The 22,711-nt window shown below is 37.9% G+C and overlaps 1 protein-coding gene across 1 annotated transcript in view; it reads right to left on the bottom strand.

The window, feature by feature from the left end:
* Positions 1 to 22,711, bottom strand: part of LOC122979583 (CUB and sushi domain-containing protein 1-like) — a 205,120-nt gene that overhangs the window by 110,557 nt on the left and 71,852 nt on the right. The window contains exons 16-21 of the mRNA XM_044347148.1: positions 21,758 to 21,874; positions 21,240 to 21,455; positions 20,590 to 20,778; positions 17,517 to 17,686; positions 7,479 to 7,635; positions 5,146 to 5,337 (exon numbers count right to left, since the gene is read on the bottom strand). Coding sequence (XP_044203083.1) covers positions 5,146 to 5,337; positions 7,479 to 7,635; positions 17,517 to 17,686; positions 20,590 to 20,778; positions 21,240 to 21,455; positions 21,758 to 21,874 — 1,041 coding nt within the window. The remainder of the gene's footprint in view (positions 1 to 5,145; positions 5,338 to 7,478; positions 7,636 to 17,516; positions 17,687 to 20,589; positions 20,779 to 21,239; positions 21,456 to 21,757; positions 21,875 to 22,711) is intronic.

The following is a 22,711-nucleotide window of genomic DNA, read 5'->3' as shown; positions in this document are numbered from 1 at the left end:
TACATTCAGTCCACATTCTTTTTAGTTGCCATTAGCAACCACATCAGGCCATGTCCCACCTCAGAGCTCAGGTGTGCTGGCAGGTTAGAGAGACACAAGGTTCGGCTCTGCAGCAGTGAATTGTGAATTAACATGTGCCAAGTGCCCACATCTACCCAACAAGGTGGAAATACTTACAGGGAAAGTGCTTTAATTTGTAAAATATGCAAAGCCACAAAATATTTATGGAGAAGCAGGAATTATGGACTTCAAAAATTGCGAATTTGCTTTAGGGATTTCCAAGCTAGGTAGGAACAATACAAACAAGCAAACATCGTATTCATGCTTCACTGGTGGTTGCTCATTGAGAATAAGCAGTCCGACTGGCCAGCTGCACACGCTGTAGTTAAAACACAAAACAACTTTCACAGGTCCATAAGCAAAAAAGAAAAAAGAAAAAAAAACATCATGTCAAAGCACCTGAATCGTTTGGCACACTCCTCTCCAGCCTAATTAAGAGCTGCCAAGTGCCAACTAAAGCTAAATCTGCCCTCTGGCAGCTTATCTACCTCACTACCTTGGAAATATTTAAATATATTCTAGATATGCCAAATGAGAAACCTTTTATTTTTGTCATTTTCACTGTCTGAAAAAGAAAAAACAAGACTTACGAATGTAACTACGGTTCTATGAATTCTGGATGACTGCCTAGAGACTGACTTGAGGCAGTCTGTAATACCTCGATACCCATCACGTGCATGCACAGGAGGTTAAAACACCCAGCAGTCATTTCCTACAGACTCTTCATGTCAAGACTGTCATGACAATAAACTCTGGCGGTCATCCCAGATTCATAGAATTTTAGTTATATTTGTAACTCTATGATTATGTCCAAACTGGAAATTGAATGAAGACACTAGGTTGCAGCTTCTCCAGCTTCTGTTTGCGGGGTGAGAACTGCCTAATCGAGACTGAATGTAGTGAAAACTGAAAACCCCTTAGGAGGAAATAAGGGGTTGGGCCACAAGGTCACACCAGACCCATTCAAACTCCGATTTTATACACTCCCTGGCAACAGACAAAGCATGAAGTTCACCAAATTGCTTCATGAATGCAATAGTGAGGAGAAATGTAGTCTTTCCAGACAGCCAGAGGTCAGTCTGGGGTTCAAAAGGTGGTGTATACAACACCTCTAGAACCTCTGGAATATGCGCAGTTAGGCAAGAAGATGAAAAGGAGACGTGATGACAGCTGGGTGTCAAGCTCCTTTATCAAATTGCTTGCATCATCCATGTCACACGAGTGACTGTTGGTATAAGATTTTGACCTCTTGTGCATTCCTATGATGGATATCCAGGCATACTGTCTCATACTGTGGTCAGGAAGGATGAAAGAGCACCTAATACTGCTGGAGTGCACAACAGCTGTCATACAGTTGGATGAATATTCCAATATACTTTCTGACAACATTCAAACACTCAAGCTCTATAATAATTTTCTTGAAGTTGTGTTGTTTGATACATAACAACATAACATAACAACTGTTTTTATGTCTCTTTTTTTCAATGTGTTTGCAAATCACTCATAGCAGAAACAGGCTGTATTTCAGTAAGAATCAAAGTATTTTGGTATTTTAACCAGCGATATGCATGGCTGGAGTTTGATATTATTACAGTTAATAATAAATTGCTACTTTTGTCATCACTCTCTGTAACTCTCTGTTGCAGACTGAAACTGCATTATCTAAAATCTGACTCCTATTCCGAGGATAACTTTTATCATAATTAGTCATCCTATCAGTTTATGTGTGCACGCACTAAACTAACTTGGATGAGAAAGCTGCATTTCTCTCGGTGGAATTTTTCCTACTTCTTTGAATTTGTCGTTGACACACAAGCACACAGGCAGAGTAAATTACTTTTGAAAGTATGACAGGATGCAACCATCAATTCTGGGTTGTAATAGAAAAGTGCATGTGGGTGGACATTCACTTGAGTTTGTGCTGTTCAGTATCTGAAAAGATACTCTGGTCATGCCACCCTTAAATGGTGGGATGTCTGTGTGCAGGTCTATGTCATCTTATATTTGTTCAAGAAGTGACAGTTTCAGGTGAATCAATATTCAGGGTCCCTACACCCTTTTGTTAAATCAAATTCAAGCACTTTTCAAGCATTTTCAGGGTACATTTTCATGCTTTTCCAACACAAACATCGGTCTCCAGTTGTGGCTCCGTCTTCTGTGTCGAGGCATTACTGTCAAAATAGTTTAATAATCCACTTACTCAAACATGCAGAACAATAATTCTAGAGCCCAAGTTCCACCCGAGAACGTTTTGGCAGCGTACCAGTTTACTATAGGATGCTCATGAATGTACGCTAGCCAGCTTAGCCAAGGTAGCCTGGTTATCCTGGTCAACCTTTAGTGTCGCTGCCGTCAGAATGACAACGACAACAATACCACATCTCCCCGCCCCCCTCCCCTCTCTGTGACTGTCAGTTTTTCACTCTGCCTTTGAGTGAAGCTGTTCAAAATGATAAACACATTTGATTTCTGACGAGGTCAGACAGCATGTCCTGAGAACCAGTTCTGAGAGAGAAAAATGTAGTTGAAAAGTATGAGAGTAAAAGTAGTGGTTTGGTCCTTCTGTCTGATATATTATTATATATGACATCACTAGATTATTAATACTGAAGCATCAGTGTGTAAGCAGCATGTTACTGTTGTAGCTGCTGGAGGTAGAGCTGGTTTCAACTACTTTATGTACAGTTAGACCATAAATCAGCATAAAACAGCTGTCAGCAGGTGTCCTGACTCCCTGCAGGAAACAGAAAAGTTGTTTTCCTTTTTCACTGCAGCACAACTAAACTGTTTCAGTAACAGTTTCCACTGCAGCACAACTAAACTGAGTCAGTAATAGTTTTGGCTAATGAGCCATTGTTGGATGTTCACATTTTTCAAAATAAAAGACCAAAATATTATTTTCTACCTTTCTTTTTTTCTGCTGTGCAGAAATCATACCAAACTGTGACCCCCAAAACCGAGGTATGTAGTGAACAGTGAATTTTGTGTACTCTTACTCTCCTTACTACTTGTGTTTCTGAGCTCAGCAAGAGCATAATGATTCACAAAATAGAGTGTGCGATTAAGTGATTTAATCAGTACAGGTGAATGCTTTGAAAAGAGGCCATGGTATACAGTCTATGGGACTGATTCAACACTAGGAAATATTTGTAATTGAAGTAATATGCCTCCGTGTGTAAAAACAACCCTATGTTCCTAATATTTTGTCCACTCCATTAACATCCATGAGAGGGGCAAAATATTAGGAACACTTGTCAATATAATGCACTCCAGTATACCACCACCATCCACTACCACCTTAATAATAAACATTAAGCAGAATTATCACCTTCCTGACAATGTCAACAAAAACTGAAAATGTATAAGCTTCGTAAAAGTAGAATTTATGGCGGAGCTGTTATATACTCAGAATTATTATTTCACTTCTTCATCACATTAAATCAGATGTTAGTGTGCTATAAACAACCAAAATTATGTTTAGTGAGAGCATTCTACAGAAGGGAGATAAATTACAAGGAAAACACAACAAAGTTTCAAGTTTCAAAATGTGTCACCGACCCAGTGCTTTACTATGAAAGTAATGCAATTACAATTTCAACAGGTTTCAAGCACTTCATTCAAAATCCAAGCACTTTTCAATCCTTGAAAATACCACTTGAAAATTCAAGCATTTTCAAGGATCTCCAGCACCTGTGGGAATCCTGAATATTGTTTTTACATCACCCCACTTTCTAGCATCTGAAAAAAGTCACTCCTGATAGAATATTCTATTTATTGTTATGCTGAGAATAGAACAGAAAGCTAAGGCTACTGTGTGCACCTTCAGGGTACAAGAAAGCAGTCTGGCTTACATTATAAATTTATCAAAATTCAGTTCAGACAGTCATCCTCTATTTTTGCACCTTAACCATGTTATCCTTAAAATACATAGAGGCCTGGTGCACTAAAATGCCCGTTCGCATGCCCTTCTCATGCACAGGTTGATGTATCAGCAAGGCCTGCTTTTACACACTGAGACATATTAGTGCTACTACAAGTATTTCCTACAGAATGTTGAATCAGTCCCATAGACTGTATACCATGGCCTCTTTTCAAAGCATTCACCTGCACTGATTAAATTACTTAATCACACATATCTTATGAATCACCAATGCTCTTGCCGAGCTTAGAAACACAAGTAGTAGGGGTGTAAGGGTACACAAAATTCACAGTTTGGTAGAGCAGAAAGGTAAAAAATAACATTTGGTCTTTCATTTTGAAAAATGTCAGCATCAAACAATGGCTCATTGGCCAAAATAATCTAATGATGTCATATATAATAATGTATATATTATATGGAAAAATTTTAAGGTCTGTTAAAAGTTCATGTAAGTGAGAATTGCAACTGCCTTATTTGAGCTGGAATTAAGCTCTTCCTCATGTGTTTGATGTTTGTATTCACTTTCTGTTGTGTTTTATTTCTACTTAAACTGTAATTGGTGTGCTGTCTTGGCCAGGTCTCCCTTGAGATTTCAATCTCAGGGGACTTCCTGGTTAAATAGAAATATCAGTCAGAGGGACCAAACCACTACTTTCATACTTTTGAGATAACAGAGCAAATTTCAATAATAGTGTTACACTCGGTCAGTCTGATCTCTCGTTTGTCATTCTGATGGCAGAGACACTACAGGGTAACCAGGGTAACCAGGCTACCTTGGCTAAGCTGGCTAGCGTACAACCCTGAGCATGCTATAGCTAAGTGGTGCGCTGCCAAAACGATCTGAGTGGAACTCGCGCTCTAGAATTATTGTTCTGTATGTCGGACTGAGTGGATTATTAAACTATTATGACAGTAATTGTTTGGGTCACGAAGCGTATTTTTTATACAACTGCATGCACTGAACCGTAACATCCGTACCATGAGGGCTCAGGACAAATAGACGTACTGTTAAACCACTAGAGAGAAGCTTTGAGTGCTTATATATATGTGCTTATATTTGAGTGCTATATTTTTCATTAAATTTTATAAATAAAAAATCACCCAGTTTAATATTTCATATCATTTAGTTCTAATTTATTGATGTACACTTTTGCTGGCATACTAACCAATACAGGAAGGAAGTGGTTTGTCCCAGACACGTCTGTCCCCACTCAGACAGGTCAGTGTACTGCTGCCATGGAGACTGTATCCAGGGTTGCAGGAGTAAAGGACAAAAGTGTTGGCATAGTGACCATCGTCCTGGATCTTATAGCCATAACTAGGGACACCTGGTTCCTCACAGCGTACCAGGTCAAAACCTACAAATAGACGAACAGAGAGAGAAACACACACACACACACACACACACACACACACACACACACACACATACAGATTAGGTCATTCTCCCCATGCAGTACAGACAACATTTTATAAATGAACAGGGTGTTTCAGGTACAGGAGTACATAAGGTCATCCTATTCTTCTCCTTCCACTTCTAGCAGAAATTTCAAGTTTCAGCACTCAATGTAAATGCTGGAACATCAGGTATGTGACAGCTGAAGTGAAAGCTTGTGGACATTTAAACAAATTCTACTCATATGCTAGTTTCCCTGATATATAAAAAAGGTATGGGCTTCTCCCTTTCTTAAAAGATATAATGATGTGTAGTGGGCAGCAAAAGTGGTTAAATCTATGGATTGAAAGTGTGGTTCCTATATATGAAACCTATATATGAAAAAGATAAAATGATAATTTCACATCCTACACAAACATAAATATATTGTACGCTTGAACAAGCACACTGTAAAGGGGGGATTTCAGTTTCAACACTGTACAGACAGTGTTTTATAGATAACAGAGAACAGGAAAGTTTCCCACTTTTAGAACAGACGGATAAATCAATATCTATTCTTTTCCTCGGGTCAGCCTCTAATGACCAGACAGTCCTCCCTTAGATGAGAAAAGTCCAAGTTGTACGGTGTGTAATTAACTGATTAAATTTTTCAATAATGTTGGCTCCTTATGATACATATAGTATTCTTTCATATTTAATTGAGTGTTTGTTTATAAAGACTCTGTTTTGGCAGAGGGTGTCACAAAATTATTTGATTAGAGAAATGCAAACTCCACCAAACCTCTTGACTATGGAGTGATGTGATTATATGTAAAGCAACACCTGTTATCTGTACAGAATCAGGATGCAAAATCAGAGTGCACTCATTGTCCAATCATAATTCACTCTTCCATAAAGCCTTGTAATAACAGCTTTTACACAGCCAGCAACTTTTTAAGTGAGCTGTCGCCACTGTCTAACCATCCATCCACCATTCCTTCATCCAGTTCAGTTAAACAGATGTGTCTCACTCCTGTCAACGTTTCATAGTTAATGTCTTGATTAGATGTTTGAATTCTTATGGCTCCATTAAAAAAGCCTCAATCAATGTGTACTATTAAAGCTGTTTTACTCAGTCTCTGACCCTGCTTAAGAATCTATCGCTGCCCTTCTCAATCAGTTGCTTCTCTCTCCTTTCTCTCGTTTAAACTTTCTATCAATCTCTCTCTTCTCTATCCATCAGCTGATCCACTGTAGCAGAACTTTGCAGAAGGTGTCACCTTCTCCAGTTTAACGACTTGCAGATTAACGGCTGTCTAATGGTTCCACTGACATACAGAGCATCCATCTAGTATCCGTCTACCTTCATCCGTTTTTGTCCCTTCATGCAGCCACTCTTCCACTCCAGATGTGTCACTTTCTCACCTTCTTTTAATGACTTGCAGATAAATGTTCTTCTAATAGCCTCATTGACTTACACAGCAGCTGGTCTTGCCTTCTTAACAGACTCTCTTTAAAGCTATTAAGATGTGTGTGTGTGTGTGTGTGTGTGTGTGTGTGTGTGCAAGTGAGAGAAAGTGCATGCAAATGTGTGTTTCAAGCATTCATATACTCATTTCCTTTTGTGTATGTTTGCTAAACTACTGTTGCACTTTAGGCTCCACCCTCAGCAGAAATTGCTTGGAAATCTGAGAGTAGTTCTCTTTTCAGCTGTCAGAAGTGAAAGAAATAGCTAGGTAATTTGCTGACTGAGAAAGACTAGTCTCTAGAGTTTTGTAGTACATGACACTTACTTTGTTCTGCTGTGTAACAGCCAAGAATCACTTGACTGTAGCACGGGGCAGATGCAGGATATATCCATGAAGACACACTTACACAATAACTATCACACTATTTTCCAATTAAAAACATCTTCTTACAAGGACCTTTCATGATGACCCTCTCAAAATGTAGGAAATGACTGTGTGTTTCTTTCTTTAGGCATACTTTAAGAAACTCTAAAGCATCACAAACCATGGCTATAAAAGCAAATACAGCAGAAAAACAACTTAATCTGTATTGCTGCCCAGTGTCTGATCAGTTCATCATTCAGTTAATATTTCTTAAACAACTTTCTTAACTCACTTGTGTATGTGAGGCGAAAGCCTTGATTGGTTCCAGAGGCGTTGCTGTTGAACTCTAGCCACAAGTGATTGGACGTACTATTGATGACATGACCCATCATGCTATCATGTGTGAAGTTGCCAAGGAGACGAGATGAACTGTTCTCTCCATCGTTCACCTGTCAATCAAAACACAGGAGTACAACCACAGAACATGAATAAAAACATGAGTAAAAAGGATTTGTGTGGTTTTGTAGAGGTTCATGTGAGTGTATGTCTACCAATTAAAGTGATGAGAATATCAAAGAGCATGGGTGCATGGTGCACTGCTGACCTGGTCCGAAAAACGAATGATAAAAAATGTCTTTAAAAAAGGCTTGAAACCAAAATTGCACACTTTTCCACAGTGAGCCACCAAAATGCCACATAGATACAAGCATGGCTTTGAACCAGATAGATAGAGAGATAGAGCATGTTGTGGAAATAGCACCAAATACACAGTTGACTTAAGGGACAGCCAGTAGAACTGATGAAGCCTCGCTTTTATATGTTCAACCATCAAGAGTTTTCTGCATCATTTCTAGAAAGTAAAGAAAGAGGGGTCCATGGTGGGTAAATGAATTGGTTACCTTACATGAAATGTTGCTTGCCATGATTACAATTGCTGGGGTAAGTATGTTGTTACTTTGGTTTTTGTGGTTTAATCCTTGTCTATCACCTGTGGGAAGCAGTAGATTTGAGTATCGCTTTAATTTGTGCATTGGCAGAGGGGATATTGCAGCAATCTATGAAAAAGTAGCTAATTCAAAGTTGAGGATGCATCCAGCTGTGGTAAGTGTTGCAAATTTTTGTTTATATTTTTCATGCTGCTAAAGTGGATTCATTTTAACAGAGGAAACCATTAATGAATAAAACAGTGTGCTTCCTAGAAATCATTAGTAAAAGACAGAAGCTTCAGTATGCACGTTCCCTAATGTTATTTAAAGTCAGTGTAAAGGAAAATGAGAGATTTCTTTTGAAACACATTATACATGTTAGAAAACAACTGCTGAAAACATGTGAAAAGACTGTGAACTATGTAGTAATGAAGTGTGGAGTTAGAGCTTTAAACTGTTTTTCACCATTTCTGTGTTCAGGATTTTTTGGGTCGGCCTGAAATGGTGGATCGATGACGTAGAGGGGTGACCAGCATGACCCCCCACCAACACCCCACTATATAAACACTAGAGCGCACTATTCATAGTTACTATTTTTACACTGGGTAGTTTTACAAACTTTTGTCAGAGACAACTGGGATTCACTTCATATAATCCGCTGTTACTAGTGAATGGGGCCATTTTCAATCAACATTAGCGCTCAAGGAGTTATTTTAAACCCAGCTGAAGCGTCCTTTGACGGCTGTAGCCATCAGCGGCTTCGGCTTCAGCACCGGCTATGCGTCTGGAAGGACGGATAGAGTCAACTGACGCGGTGCCAGCAGCTGCCGACACCAGCCACTGTCCATGGCTTCAGCTTTAGCACCGGCTGTGTGGCTGGGAGGTCCCCGGCCAGAGGGAGAGCATTTGTTGGGCAGCACTTCACCAGAAAGCATGCCATGAGAGGCTTTTGCTCCAAGGGTGATGGCCACAATTAAGCCGCCAAGAAAGTTTCAGCAGAGAAGTGAATAATGTTAAGTGCACTAAACTTGAAAAAAATTATAATTTAACATAACAATGATTAGTTTTTCGTTTTTTGGGTTTTTTTTTTTTTTACATAACGATGATTAGTGATGGATCACTTGTTAATTAGTCCTTTAAGTTACATTTTTTCTGAAACAAGTCCACATCTATCGAAAAAATATGTTGGTAAATGTTACTTAATTTTTCAAATATCATCCACGTTGCTCGCCTTACACCTACAAACAAGGTCTATTTTAAATTGTGTATTTTTATACAGGAGTTTGGTATGAGTGTTGTTAACTCAGTCGGGCCATGCTGTTCAGTTTGGCCATGCTTTCAGCGCCTTCAGCAGACACGCCCCTAGCATTTCAGAGCAGAGAATACTGCTTATTTTTCCACAATTTTGAAACCTAACTTTATAGAAATGGCAACTTTTTTAATCATTGAAATTTGGCTGGGTGGTTAATTACACATTTTTCTGTGGTGTGACAAACTCAGAATACATATTTATTGTTGCTCTACACAGACTTTAACAGTTAAAAACAGCAAGTAAATGTCTGTATGTGTAACTTGGTTTGAGATGCTGTCATTTAGTCATTAGTGGAGGTGGAAATGAAAGTAGAATAAAAAGAGGAAAGTAACAGAAAAGCTTAGATTTACAACAGCATAAAGTCATCACTGGACTGCATAAAAACTGCAGAACTTAGCCTGTCTTCCCTTTGTTGATCACCCTTTTCTTCTATCTGAAATGTGAGAATTATGAAACTATTGAAGATGTTGGCATATTAGTCTTCCTGTTGGATTCTAGCTCTATTTTTGGTTTCCTTACAATTTTGCTCCTTGTTGTTTGCATTATGATCACCAGTCTGTTACTATACTCTCACACAGACAGCACAAAAAAAGAACAAAACACCTGGAAGTAATTAATTTAAAATTAGCACTGGGAGACAAGTATACCGAGTGTGGATTTTATGGCTGCCTCAAAAATCTTTGCAACTTGGCAACACAAGGAAGTTGAGCAGATTTCAACGTCAAGCAAATGGACAGTTACAGTGTTAATAATCCCCAATTGAAGAGTAGATGTGCACAAATCTCTCCTGCAGCATTTTCACTTGTTAATTGTGCATCCATGAGTTCCAAATACTCATGTGGTCAAGTTTTTTCTTTAGGAATAAAAAGTTTTGTCAGTAGAAATTGTGTACAGATGCAGGTAAAAGATAAACAGCATACTGTGCTAGTGACTAATGTAAACTGTGTAGTTTGAGTGAAACTTGTTTGCAACATATTGAGCATATAGACAGATAGCAGAGTATACTGCACTATAGAGAAGATAAGTTTCCATGGGTGTTTTTTGACATGTTTTTGAAACTGGGTAGACCATTTTAACAGTTGTAAATCTGTTTTTGGTAGGTTTTTGGTTGACTATTTCTTATTGGCTTAAGAGTTTGTTTTACAGTCTACTTTCTGCCCTGTAATGGTAAAAAATCTCTGAATACAGCTCAACATGAACAGTAGTGAAGTGACGGTTGTGGGAGTGGAGTCTACATTTAACTGCAGTTTGAAGGGGAGAATTAGTACTCTGAAGTACCAAGCTTCCATAACACTATCACACAGCTGGGATATAAATGTGAACTGATCATATATTTGGGAGCTTGGGACATGTCCGCAGATTGGTGGTGACAGGTCTGCAGGTGGCAGGAATGCCAAAGAAAAGAGGCTAAGGCAATGTGATATTCTATCTCTGCTAGTATTGCCAGTCAGAGGAGGCATTGCTACAGTATGTGAAGCTAAAGTAGGAGCTACAGTATTTTGGAAAGCAGGTGATGGAAAGCATGAGGATAGAAAAAATAGAAAGACAATAGAATGAACAGTGAAAAATGGAGCAAAGGTTAAAAAAGGAGAGGTATCACAGTATCTGTAGCTTAACTCCCCTCAACTTCATCTTTCCCTGTTTCTCCCTCCCCACATCCCTCCTGTTTTCTCTGTCAGTGTCCTCCAATTTTGCATCTCTCTCTTACTTCCTCTCTCTCCCTTGCTTTCTCTCTATCTTTCTCTCCTCCTCTCTCTGTTTCAGTAAAACTCAGTATGGTTAATGAAAAGCCCTGCGGCTCATAAATCAACATGTCACAATCTGCCACCCCTCCTCCCTCTGTCTGTCTGACTCTCACTCTTTCTCTTTCTCTTTTGCTCTCCTACCACCTCTGTTTTCATAGAACAATTCCTGCACACACCCACTTTGTTTCCTTCTTACCCACTCTCTTTTCTTCAGAGTTGACTACATCTGAGCAAATTTGGTCAAGCACTGTATTAGAGCACATTTTTAGGCGATTTGAGCTTGGTTAGCAGTGCCAGAGCGAAAACTTAGCCAATAGCAAAAAGGAATTGTAATGAGCCAGTTCATATGTTACATGAGATTTTAGCCTAAAGCTTGCTGGAACTGTCAAACAAAGAGTGTTAAGCTGCGACAGGCACTAGCTCCATTACCATTACCTGGGGACTGGCATGCTAATTACTGGCCTAAGTGGCACTTTGGGGCTTTCCTTCCAGTTTATCATGGTGTGCACTATGCTTTCTGCTAATTCTTTGAGAAAGTCATAATTAACCAACATATTGTACATTGCTAGTCATTGCCCTTAGATATACTCTATACCATCTCCACAACATAAACACAGTAAAGATCATTTCACATCATGCTCTAAGAATCTTTTGCATAATATGTCATAAGTTGAGCAGAGAGATTTTTGACTGTACCTTACATTTTTAAATGATGTATGCTCAGGTGTAAAATGTGCTAAACTGACAATATTTGCAGATTTGTCTTTAAAAACCTACATAATTTATGTGATTAAATTTCTATTCATGCTAGCAGCCTTGTTTGGCTGTAACAACCCTGTCTCCTAGAAATTACACAAGAAGGTAAAACTGATGGATTTTGGACAGTGTAGAGACAACTTTGCAATACTTAGATCTATATTACTAGTGAGGAAAAAATGTATATCTAGTTGTGCAAGAGGACGGTAAATGTTATTATCTGAATATATATATATATCCCATGGCGTACATTCAGACATCATAGCAGGCTCTCTTATTTTTGGTCAGAGGGTGTTGCTAGATAGAATGTCATTATGGCACGCAAATCATCTCTCGCCTAGTCACGGGTGTGCCCGGGTGTACCTGTGCCACCTAATCTAAAGCATACCCAGTATAATCATAAAAAAAGACCATGTTGTGCCCACTCATTGGTGCATTTGAACTCCTTGCCCCGCTCCACCCTGATTGATGTAATTTTTGACCTGTGACAGGTTGTCTGACAGCCTGTTGTGATGCTCAAGTGATCACTGTTGTGAAGTGTCACACTTGACTCAAGTTTTTTTGGCAGTAGCCAAAATGAACATCAGAAATTGGCTTTCAAAAAAAAAAGAAAAGAAAAAAAAATACAAGCACAGGAGCAGGAACAAAAACAGGTAGGTTAATGCTACTTAATTTCTGTAAAAGACGAGAGCATGGACTTCAAAAATGTGAGTCAAATACACCCTCTCTTTGTGTCTGTCTGTACCTTTGTCTCTTCGCTCGCCTCAGTTTCTTTCCTGCTGGTTAAATCTCTCACCGTCCCTCTGTGTTTAACGTTATTTAACTCTTTGCTGTGTTGCTGTTGATGGTTTGTAGTTCTTACTTTGCACTATTTGTGGTTTGTCTGGACGCTGAAGCTGTTGTGTTGTTGCTGCTGTCTGTGGAGCCTGACAAGTCTTTGAATAAGTTGTTTGCTGGTTGTTAAATAACCTGTTGCTGTTGCTTGTCTGTGATTTGTGATTGTCTGGGGCCTGTGCAGAAGGTCTGCTGGTTGGTCCTGAAAATGTCTTCATTCACCACTTGTTTTCAAGCTGTATTATATAAATTCAGTAAGTAACTATAGTATTGTACGCCTTGAGGGATATTTTTTTCATGTCAAACATATAAATGAGGGTGTGTAAGTCATGTATCTGATACATGCATTGATACTTTTTGATGTGAATATAAGGTTTTATATCTATTAATGTAGAGTTCAAACCTGTATCAGAGTATAAGCTTTGTTGGTCTGTAGCCTATGTATTTCTGTTTGCTATGTAAATAAGAGAATTGTGAAAATTATTGTGTCTACTAATGATATGTGGATTGCACACCCAGTTAGAGTGATTTACTGGATGAGGAACGACCCACTTCACCAAATTATGTATGTGTGTCTGTAAACACATCAGATCTTTCAGACACATATTTCTAACAAGCAATGATGTGTTGTTCCAACATGTCTTGCTATGGAGATGAAACTTCAGCTCTGCAGAAAGCAGAAAAAGAAAAATAACAGATTCATTTACATTCTAAGATCAGTTAAATATAGTATCCACACTATCTGGGGACATTTCTATTACTTTTGTGATAAATATGCATTTATCTTTGGATTTAAAGCAATGTCAAACCTACAGTAAGCACTTGGTCCTGTGCGTACTGTAATGTGCAAATATTGCTAGAGTTTATTTCACTAAAATCCTGCAGCTACATTTCTGTGACTCCTCTCTGATTTTTCATTCAATTCTACTAAAGTCCGGAGGCACTGGATATGACACATCCCAGCTCAGCGGGTGTTTCTTATTGTTTTAAACCTTGAAGATGTGCTGACACATGTAAGTCATACTATTGTGCTTTTTTTAATAAATTGTGCTTTTTGATGGTGGGCATAATTTTTAAAATGGCCACACAATAGAAATTCAAAATCTCTGTTACTATAATTGATATTCTAAATACATTTAGATTGACATGTTAATACAACAGTTGTGTAAAAAGACTGTACATGTTTCCAACTGTCTGCACTTTTCAAACTAGAAGAGTGCATTCATTAGAGTGCAGATCTCTGCCAGGTGTGTCTGGGGAGATGTATAGTCTCAGTTTTCTTTAAGATGCATAGAATAAATTAATGGTATTTTAACCAAGTGTCCTCCTGGATTTGCCTAACTGTATAAACTTATACTTATGTAATAAGCAAACAATAAACAGGACAATAAGTCCAAACTTCTCAATTTAAATATTGTTATTTATTTAGAACATTTTGTTGTAACATATCACACAAAATAAAATCCCTCCCTACCTCCCTCTCCCCTCCCAAACAGAGAAGAGTTGAATCTCACTCAATTGTCCTGGCTCCCTTATAGTCAAGATGGCGATGAAGCTAACAAAAACGGGGATTTATTCATCTTGTATCGTGCCTTACTTTAGTGGATCATAACATATCAAGTATGGAACCAATCTGCAGATGCTCCAGTTCAAAATGAAACCAAACTTTTCTATGAGGTTAAGAGGAGTAAGCGGTCAATGGTGGTATAAAGCGTGTTATAAAATAGGTTTTTCAACAACTGTGAATCACTGCGACCATGAGAGATCCTTGAGTATACAGTCATAAATGTGCACAAAAAATATTAGGCTTATGGGTCCAGTAGTATGTGAGATTAGCTGCGGATAGATACACTCACGACCAAACACATGATCTCCTCCAGGCTTACATGTGGCAGAGATAAAAATGTCTTTAATAACTGTGCATGTTCAAAACATTTTTGTCAAAGCAATAAAAAACATTCACACTTTATCTATGGTAAGTGCATTAGGTATTTTGAAAATTGTGATGCTTGTCCAACTGTGTGCATTTAAGCATTCCAGTTGTACGCACAGCAGAACAATAAACCAACTCTAATGCCTGCTTCCGATGTGTTCAATAACACATAGAGCCATTAATCATCATGTATAACTAACACTGTCAAACATGTGTTGTAATACCATCATAAATGAACATCACCATACATCACTGTATTGTAACAGCTGTATTGTACAGGCAGAGGGACACCTGCTTAACTTAATTCAGAAATATTATTTGTTATCAGTAATCTACAATATCAAGTATTAAAATTGAGTCCAAAAATCTAATATTGGTATATGCCCTATGCTGAACACAATGTCATTCTAACAGTCAGTCTTGGGGCCTCCCATTAGTTTTTGATTGCTATGTTTGCATCCAGTGTGTCCTCATTAACTTTTGTGATCTCCAGTCATTCTCTGCATTCTGCTCCTCTATTCTTGTTATTTTCCTGATAAGGAATCAATTTATTACAGTAAATACTATGTCAAATGCCTCATGAAGAACACAATCCTATTTTGACAAAGAGCAAATGTCATCCTCAGCTTTCTAGTCTTCGTGGATGCATACTGTTTGTTGAATTTCACAAACAATGATGTAAAGGGGGGCTGTAGTGTACAGAAAAGCATATTGGAAAACTGCTGATTTAGAAAACTTGGTCAGCTCATCTGCTTCTACCAATGTCATTTTTCAGAATTTAGACTATTATGGAATGTGTCAGCAAAATTTTAGCATGTTTATTTCTGTTAACCATCTTGATGTCACTTTCTTTTCCTTTAACAGGATTTTCTTTTTTTTAATACCTATCCCACTGGGAACATTTCCACCTTTCTACAATGATGTTAAGCCTCTCTAAAAGTCAGGGAGAACCCTGCTAATACATTCTAACCACAGACAGACTCAGCCAATGCTCTAGGCCTAATACTGATAATACACTCTAACCACATACTGGCTTAACCATGCCCTCAGGCCTAATACCGCTAAGAGACATTGTGAATAGAAACAGTTTTAGACGATGTCTGTAGGATGGCGTCAAAACTGTATAACAGCTCACACAGCTGCTCCTAACTGACACTGAAGTGGGCACATGTACACGATAGAGGAAATATGAGGAATTATGAGCCTTGGAACATTTGTAACTCTCTCTGTTGTTCAGATGTACACAAGTCTGCACATCCAAGTTTATAATATGTAAACACTTCCATGAGGCTGTTGAAAGACTTTTGGACCCTACTGTACATATATTGCGACAAATTCATATCCAAAAATTTAGAAGGGTGTAGGCGAAGGTGTAGACTGAGAACCATAATAACACAACACAGATTGAGCTTGTATGCTAGTGTCTTCAAGTGGAACACTTTTTTCACTAATCAAAGTTTACATTGCATGTATGATCAATCAATATGGTGGTTTACTGTTAAAAAAAGAGAAAAAACAGCTAGTAGATGAGACATTTGTCTAAATACAAACCATTTTGTCCATAAAAATGGCCACATGCTGCAGTCATGGAATGTTTAGCTGTTGTATTCTATTGTATTACATATGACAACTAACAAACATGTATAAATCCAGGATAACCTTGAAATACTACAGTAACTCATTGTAATGTCTTAGAGGGTTAACAGAGACAGAATTGATCCCTTGGTGCCTCTGTTTCCCATGTATTCATTCAGCCGTGGATGGCCACTGCAGCACTAATAGAGAACATGGGTAATAAACCCCTGCGGGGATGTTATTGCTTCTTACAACAATGTTTAACACCGCTAACAGCTAGGGCAAACCTTGCTAATACAATCTAACAACATATTGGCGAAACCAAGAACTCAAAGCCCCATCTGTTGTTCATGTTCTTACTTCATCCTTGTTCTTCCACACCTCATATAACTGAGGGGTACACATTCACCTTCTGACACCTTAATTGGACCAGGTGTGCATGCTTGGAACAAAAGCCTGCTGAACGGTTGGGCTTTGAGGACTACGTAGAGAAACATTGAGCTACGTTATGCAATGTAAAAATGATTACTGAATGGACATGAATGAATTGGCTAACATTAACTGAAACTACATGCACAAGTCAAGATGAGGTTGAGGTAGTCTGAATATTCTGATATTTTTTGTAATTGTATGTGATTGTGTTTGGCTGTGAACATGAAAGCAAGAATGCTTTTTGCTATGCTATGTATAATCTTTGAAATCTATAAATAAACATATCCCAAATATAACATTATTTCAAATATTAAAACCTTAACAAATACCATGGAACATTTCTCAATATCTAATTCAAAATTTAAATCTTTGCTACGTCATGGAATCCTCAAATGAAGAAATGTTGTCTGACTAAATTTACTTGTCTCTTCCTCTAAACTCTTACAGTTCATTTAGATCAAAAGACTTTCTATTACATATCATTTCAAGCCAAAATGAACTAAGCAAAATGTGTTGCTCATGTCAGTGTTAATAGAAGATCCTCAATCTTGTTCTTTTATGGTCTAAATGTGTGGTCACTACTACATGCTAGCATCTGCAATTCAATTATTGTTTTCTTTTCAAGCATAATTGGAAATTAAACACGTGACACATGATAGTAAGGTCAAGTATATATGTGTCAAAGTATACATATACAACTTTATAAAAAGCTTTTGGTTATGAGTATAATTCTTTAGGTATGTTGTGTGTGAATCTGGAAATAAATTATGCATTTAAGGATTTTGTACCACCTAATTGGGAAAAGCTTGTCTTATACCTTGAGATAGTCTCCATCTTGCAATGAGAAACTCTCAGCCTTCAGTCTGATTCCCTTGCCCTTTTCGGTAGTGATGCGGTAGATGCACTCATGGTTGTTATCGTAGTTGGACGGGAAGTTTGGAGAAAGGAGAACGCCTTCTGGTCCTTGTGAGGAGGCTCCACACTCGGCTACAGCAGAAGGGGGCAGAGACAGCGTGGATCAAAATCACAGCAATTCTACCTAATTATCTTTGAGCAGTCAGAATATCTGGGTTGCTGTGTGTTGTGTAAAAAGAGGAAAGGAGAGAGGAGGACTCACAATTCAACATGAAATGATTTGAAAAAGGTGCATATATCACTGAATAACCACAAACCTTCAACTCAGCAGACATGATATCAATAATGACAATAATAATAATGAACCATACAACACAGCTTAAAAGCACTTGATGTCATGTACTTCAAATAAGACAATAAAAACATGAATGAGGAGCAGAAAAACACATTCAAAAGCAAAGCATTCAAACCAGTGGTTCTTGAAGTGGGTGCCGTGAGGAAACAACAGGGGTGCCGCAAAATTAAACATCATTGTACATGTATTGTGCGTTTTTAGACGTTTCGCCACATAAAAAAAAAAAAAAAAAATCAGCTACATTTGCATTAACTACATTTTATGTTGCGTTATCAAACATAACAAAACAGAATAAATAAGCAATAAATATCAAAATCAACCTATTAAAAACTCTATTTAATATGCAGGTAGTCGCAGCTTGCATGACAACTTGCGGTTGCGGGTTGTCATAGTAACACAATACGCTTTCTGGCTCAGGAGTTTTGCAGGAGCTCAGCAGTCAGAAAAAAAAGTGAACGTCAGAGCATTGATGGAAAGATTTGAGACGGTAAACAGAGTTCAAAGAAATGCTGAAACATCTCAGCTCTCAACACAGACACGACTGAATCTGAGCCGACCGTCAAAACTATTCGGCTAACGGCTTAACAGACAGGTTTTGGCTGCTTGTGGAAGACGGATATCCATCATTGTCTATGTGCATTTACTGTGGTGTTACACATTCACATAACACAAATTCGTATTTGTGTTGTATGGCTCTCTGATAGCTGGTAAACATGAAAACAAGACAAGAGACGTCCTGTCAGTGGAGTCAGACCTGCTGGTTGTTCTCTCTCTAAACATCAACAGCTCATATGTCCCATTAAAATGCCCAAAACCTTTTGAGTTTTGTTTGTTCGTTTTTATTTGTACATCTTAGATATAAGCTATTTTAATGGAAGAAAATGAAAGGAATACATTTAACATATTAATTAATTACTGTTTATTTTTTAGCAGAATCTGTAAATCTGCACAGCACCTGTTGGCTTTTGTTCTCAGTGATTGAGAATGAGCCTATATTATTTAATCTCATACTGATAAAATGTAGCCTAATATAAAATACCATAATATAAGATTATATTATTTATCATATATAATATTATAAAATTATAAAATTTGTTAAAACTTCTGTGACCATATAGGCTATGCAAGTTATATTGGGAGTTGTGTGGGTGCTGTAACAAAAAAAAATTCCTTTGAAGGGTTGCCGTGGTCTAAAAAAGTTTGGGAAGCACTGAAGATTAAAAAGAGGGTAAAATTAAAAAACACTGCATAAAGCAGGTCAGGATTAGTTTGTTAGAAAAAGTGTTTCATAGAAATTATACAGATTTATCTAGCAGGTGCAGTGCCTATCAAAGTTTAGGGATTCAAATAAGTGGTACTCTCTGCAAATAGAGTTTTGTCATATGTAAATGAGGAGAGGAGGAAAGAAGAGAGACGAGTTGGCTTTTAACTCCCACTGAGGAGAACCACCACTACTTGGAAGGGAGAAAGAGGAGGAAATGGAAGTAATGAGAAAGACGAGAGAAGGCGGTGTGGCACAATAAAGAGCGCACTGAGGAAAAAAAAAAGATGCTGTGTTTATCAAATCTAAACAAACCTGCAATTCAAAAACATTTTTTTAATATTCTATAGTTTTGAGAAAGATTAAGAAAAGAGATAAGGAGCATAAATTCAAGGATACAACAAGAAATTCTTCAGACATTCTTTCGAACATGAAGACGGCACTATAGAGTGGGAGTGAAAGAATAGAGGACATTGAAGGGGGAGAAGAAAGGATGAAGGGAGAGCAGGAAAAAGGAAGAAAAGAAGATAGCAGATGAACTGAGACAGACAAGAGCCTTTTGAAAATATGCAGGGAGAAATTAGAGAAGGGAAAAAGGGAGTAACAAAAGACTTAAAGTATTAACACTTTTCATATAGCAGCTAATGCCCTAATTATCTACCCAAGGACTGTCTAAATACAGAGGGAAAGGAGGAGAAACAGTTAGAAACTTAGAAAGTGAGACTGAGAGCTAAAGAGAGGGACATTTAGAAAGTGAGAGAGAGAGATGAACCCAGTGAACGTTGCCAGCTGCTGTTGCTAAGTTTCCTCTTAGTCAGGCCTGATGCCTTGACAGATAATGCTATTATAGGATTTCTCAGTCTGCTCTTTTCAGGGCTTGAAAATTACCAGCAGCCACCAGTCAGACACTCATAAATTACCAGCAGCATCCAAGGAAACACTGATACTCATCAAATACTGTCAAATTACAACCTGCTAACAGTCAAATCCTGGCAAATAAAACCAGCAGTCAACCAGTCAAATAGTAAATTACTATTGTGTCACCAATAAAACACTGGTGAATTACAACCAGGAAAATGCTGATGCGTAACCTCTGGACTTAATAATCTAGTGAGGAATTTGAAAGTACTGTTTCACAAGCAAAGAGTTTATTTCACAGAAGATAAACTACTCCAAAGCAACCATTAAATAAAATCTTGAAGAAGGCAGAAATACCATTAAAGCTTGTTACATCTACACTTGAAATATAATGTTGTAAAAAGAAAGTTAAGGAAAGTTCAATGAGTATAATACCCACACCCCTGACAACTAAATGTCTATACCTACAGTCTGAATTTAAAAAAAAAAGAAGAAGATTTTTATTTGTCTTTGATTAGTCAATCATTTTACACTTCCACTGAGACTACTTGATTGTCTTACCTATACATCGTGGTAGTGTGTTGCTCCACACTCGCCTGCCTCCTCCCAGACACGTGATCTTGCTGTCTCCCTCAAGTCGGTAGCCATGGAAACAAGAGAAGGCCAGTGAGTCGCCAACTCGAAATCTGAATCCCATCCTCCTGCTGAACGCTGGTACACCAGGATCCTCACATGGCTCTAAGTCGTATTCTGTACATCCAGAAGACATACATAACAGTGTTGAGGCGTAATTATAAACTTTATTACTCATTTGGTAAGAAATGTACAAGAACTTTGTGAACGTAATTAAACGTAACTAAAGTTAGCCAAGACAAAGGTATATAACACATGGTAACGGGAAATGAATAACATTTTAAAAAATTGGGTCAGGAAAACTTAAAACCTTAGACCATAATGCATTAGAGCTCTGCCATGTCTAACAAATTAGATTGATGTGGTAGCTAAAAAGTCATATTGTTATCTTAATCACAGCAATATGCCATGTTAACACACCTCAAAAATTTTGGGTGTGTGTGATGTCTATTGTTAAGTCCGTCAGTCCAGGCCAGGAAGATTTAGGCCTGTGTCTGGCTATAAATCTGGTTAAATCAATCCTGCACATAGGACTGGACTGTTAACAAAAATCACACATTCTGTTTGAATGCTCTTACCTGAGAAAGTAATATTAAACCCTTCATAACTCATGGAAAAATCCGATATGAATCGTAGCTGAGCGCTGAAGTTCCCATAGAGCCCTGCTTTGACACTGGGAGGCAGCACTGAGCCAGTTAGTCGGGCTACTGGAACCTGGAAATCGCTGTCCTCTGTGATGGACAGGTAGTCATGGTTCTCCTCCAGATGGAAAGTGTGAAAAACCAGATGGACTCCTGAAAATCCATGGTTGATTGGATGGATGGAAGGATAGATGAAGAAGACAAAAATTGACAGTGAGTTTGTCACAGATGGACAAATGGAAGATATAAATGGACGCAGATGAACATAGAAACCAAACCCGAAACACATACACAAATATCAGGCAATATAAATAAAAATGGAAAAAAAAAATATATATATATACATTATCTTTAATTTAATACTCACATTTATTAGCATATAAAAAGAAAACTGAATATTTTTCCCAAGCAAATGAATGGGTGTTTCCATTATATCCGTGCATGTGTGTTTTTACCTTTCCCATGAGACACCTCTATTGTCCAGGTGCAGTTAAGAGAATTTGGGTAGAAGTCAGGAAAGCCAGGAGACAATATTGTCCCTGTTTTGCCATAGACATAGCCTCCACAAAGAGCTACAGAGACAAAGAGACAGATATGGAAGGATCAAAGAGAGAGAGAGAGAAAAGATTTCTCTCTCACCATTGAACAAAGCTTTTACACTGTGTTAGAGAAATCTTTAACACCTAGAATAAAGAAATGTCTTAAAGGAGCAGTGTGTAGAATTTAGTGGCATCTAGCGGAACAGACTCGGCAGAAATGGTATATAATATTCATAAGTATATTTTAATTAGTAAAATATAATATAATCACCTGAAAATAAGAACCGTTGTGTTTTCGTTGGCTTAGAATTAGCCCTTTATATCTACATAGGGAGTGGGTCCTCTTCCATGGAGCCCACCATGTTGCTCTGCCATTTTTCTACAGTAGCCCAGAATGGACAAACCAAACACTGGTTCTAGAGAGGACCTTTAACGTTTTTCGTGAGTTCTGTGGCCACCGTAGTTTCACCTACATGCTTGGAGTATATTCTTTGGGCTGAACGTCCACTCTAACGGATTGTAATTAAAACAAATTTAGCTTTTTTTAAATCTGCAGAAATAAAAATTGCTAGAACTGAGCGTGGTATCAGTACATGTCCATCATGCAAAAAAATGTCTTCCTGCCCCTCATCCGATATTAAAAGAATTATAGAAAACACAAATTACATAATGTAACATAAAAAACTATGGGTGTTTTGGTGAAAATCCAGCAACACAGACTCAATTTCCAACTGTTTTTTCTTCATTTTTATGAATGTATTTCTTATTAAACCATTACCCAAACCTCTCCCTAACCTAACCCAAATAGTTTTAATTGTGTAAAATTAACATGAGCGTTTGGATAACCCTCTCTTGTACTGAACTGCTGAC

Source organism: Thunnus albacares, chromosome 1, assembly GCF_914725855.1.
Source record: "Thunnus albacares chromosome 1, fThuAlb1.1, whole genome shotgun sequence".
NCBI classification, from domain to species: Eukaryota; Metazoa; Chordata; class Actinopteri; order Scombriformes; family Scombridae; genus Thunnus; species Thunnus albacares.
Note: the sequence above shows the minus strand (reverse complement) of the source record. Positions and strands in the feature narration are given on the sequence as shown.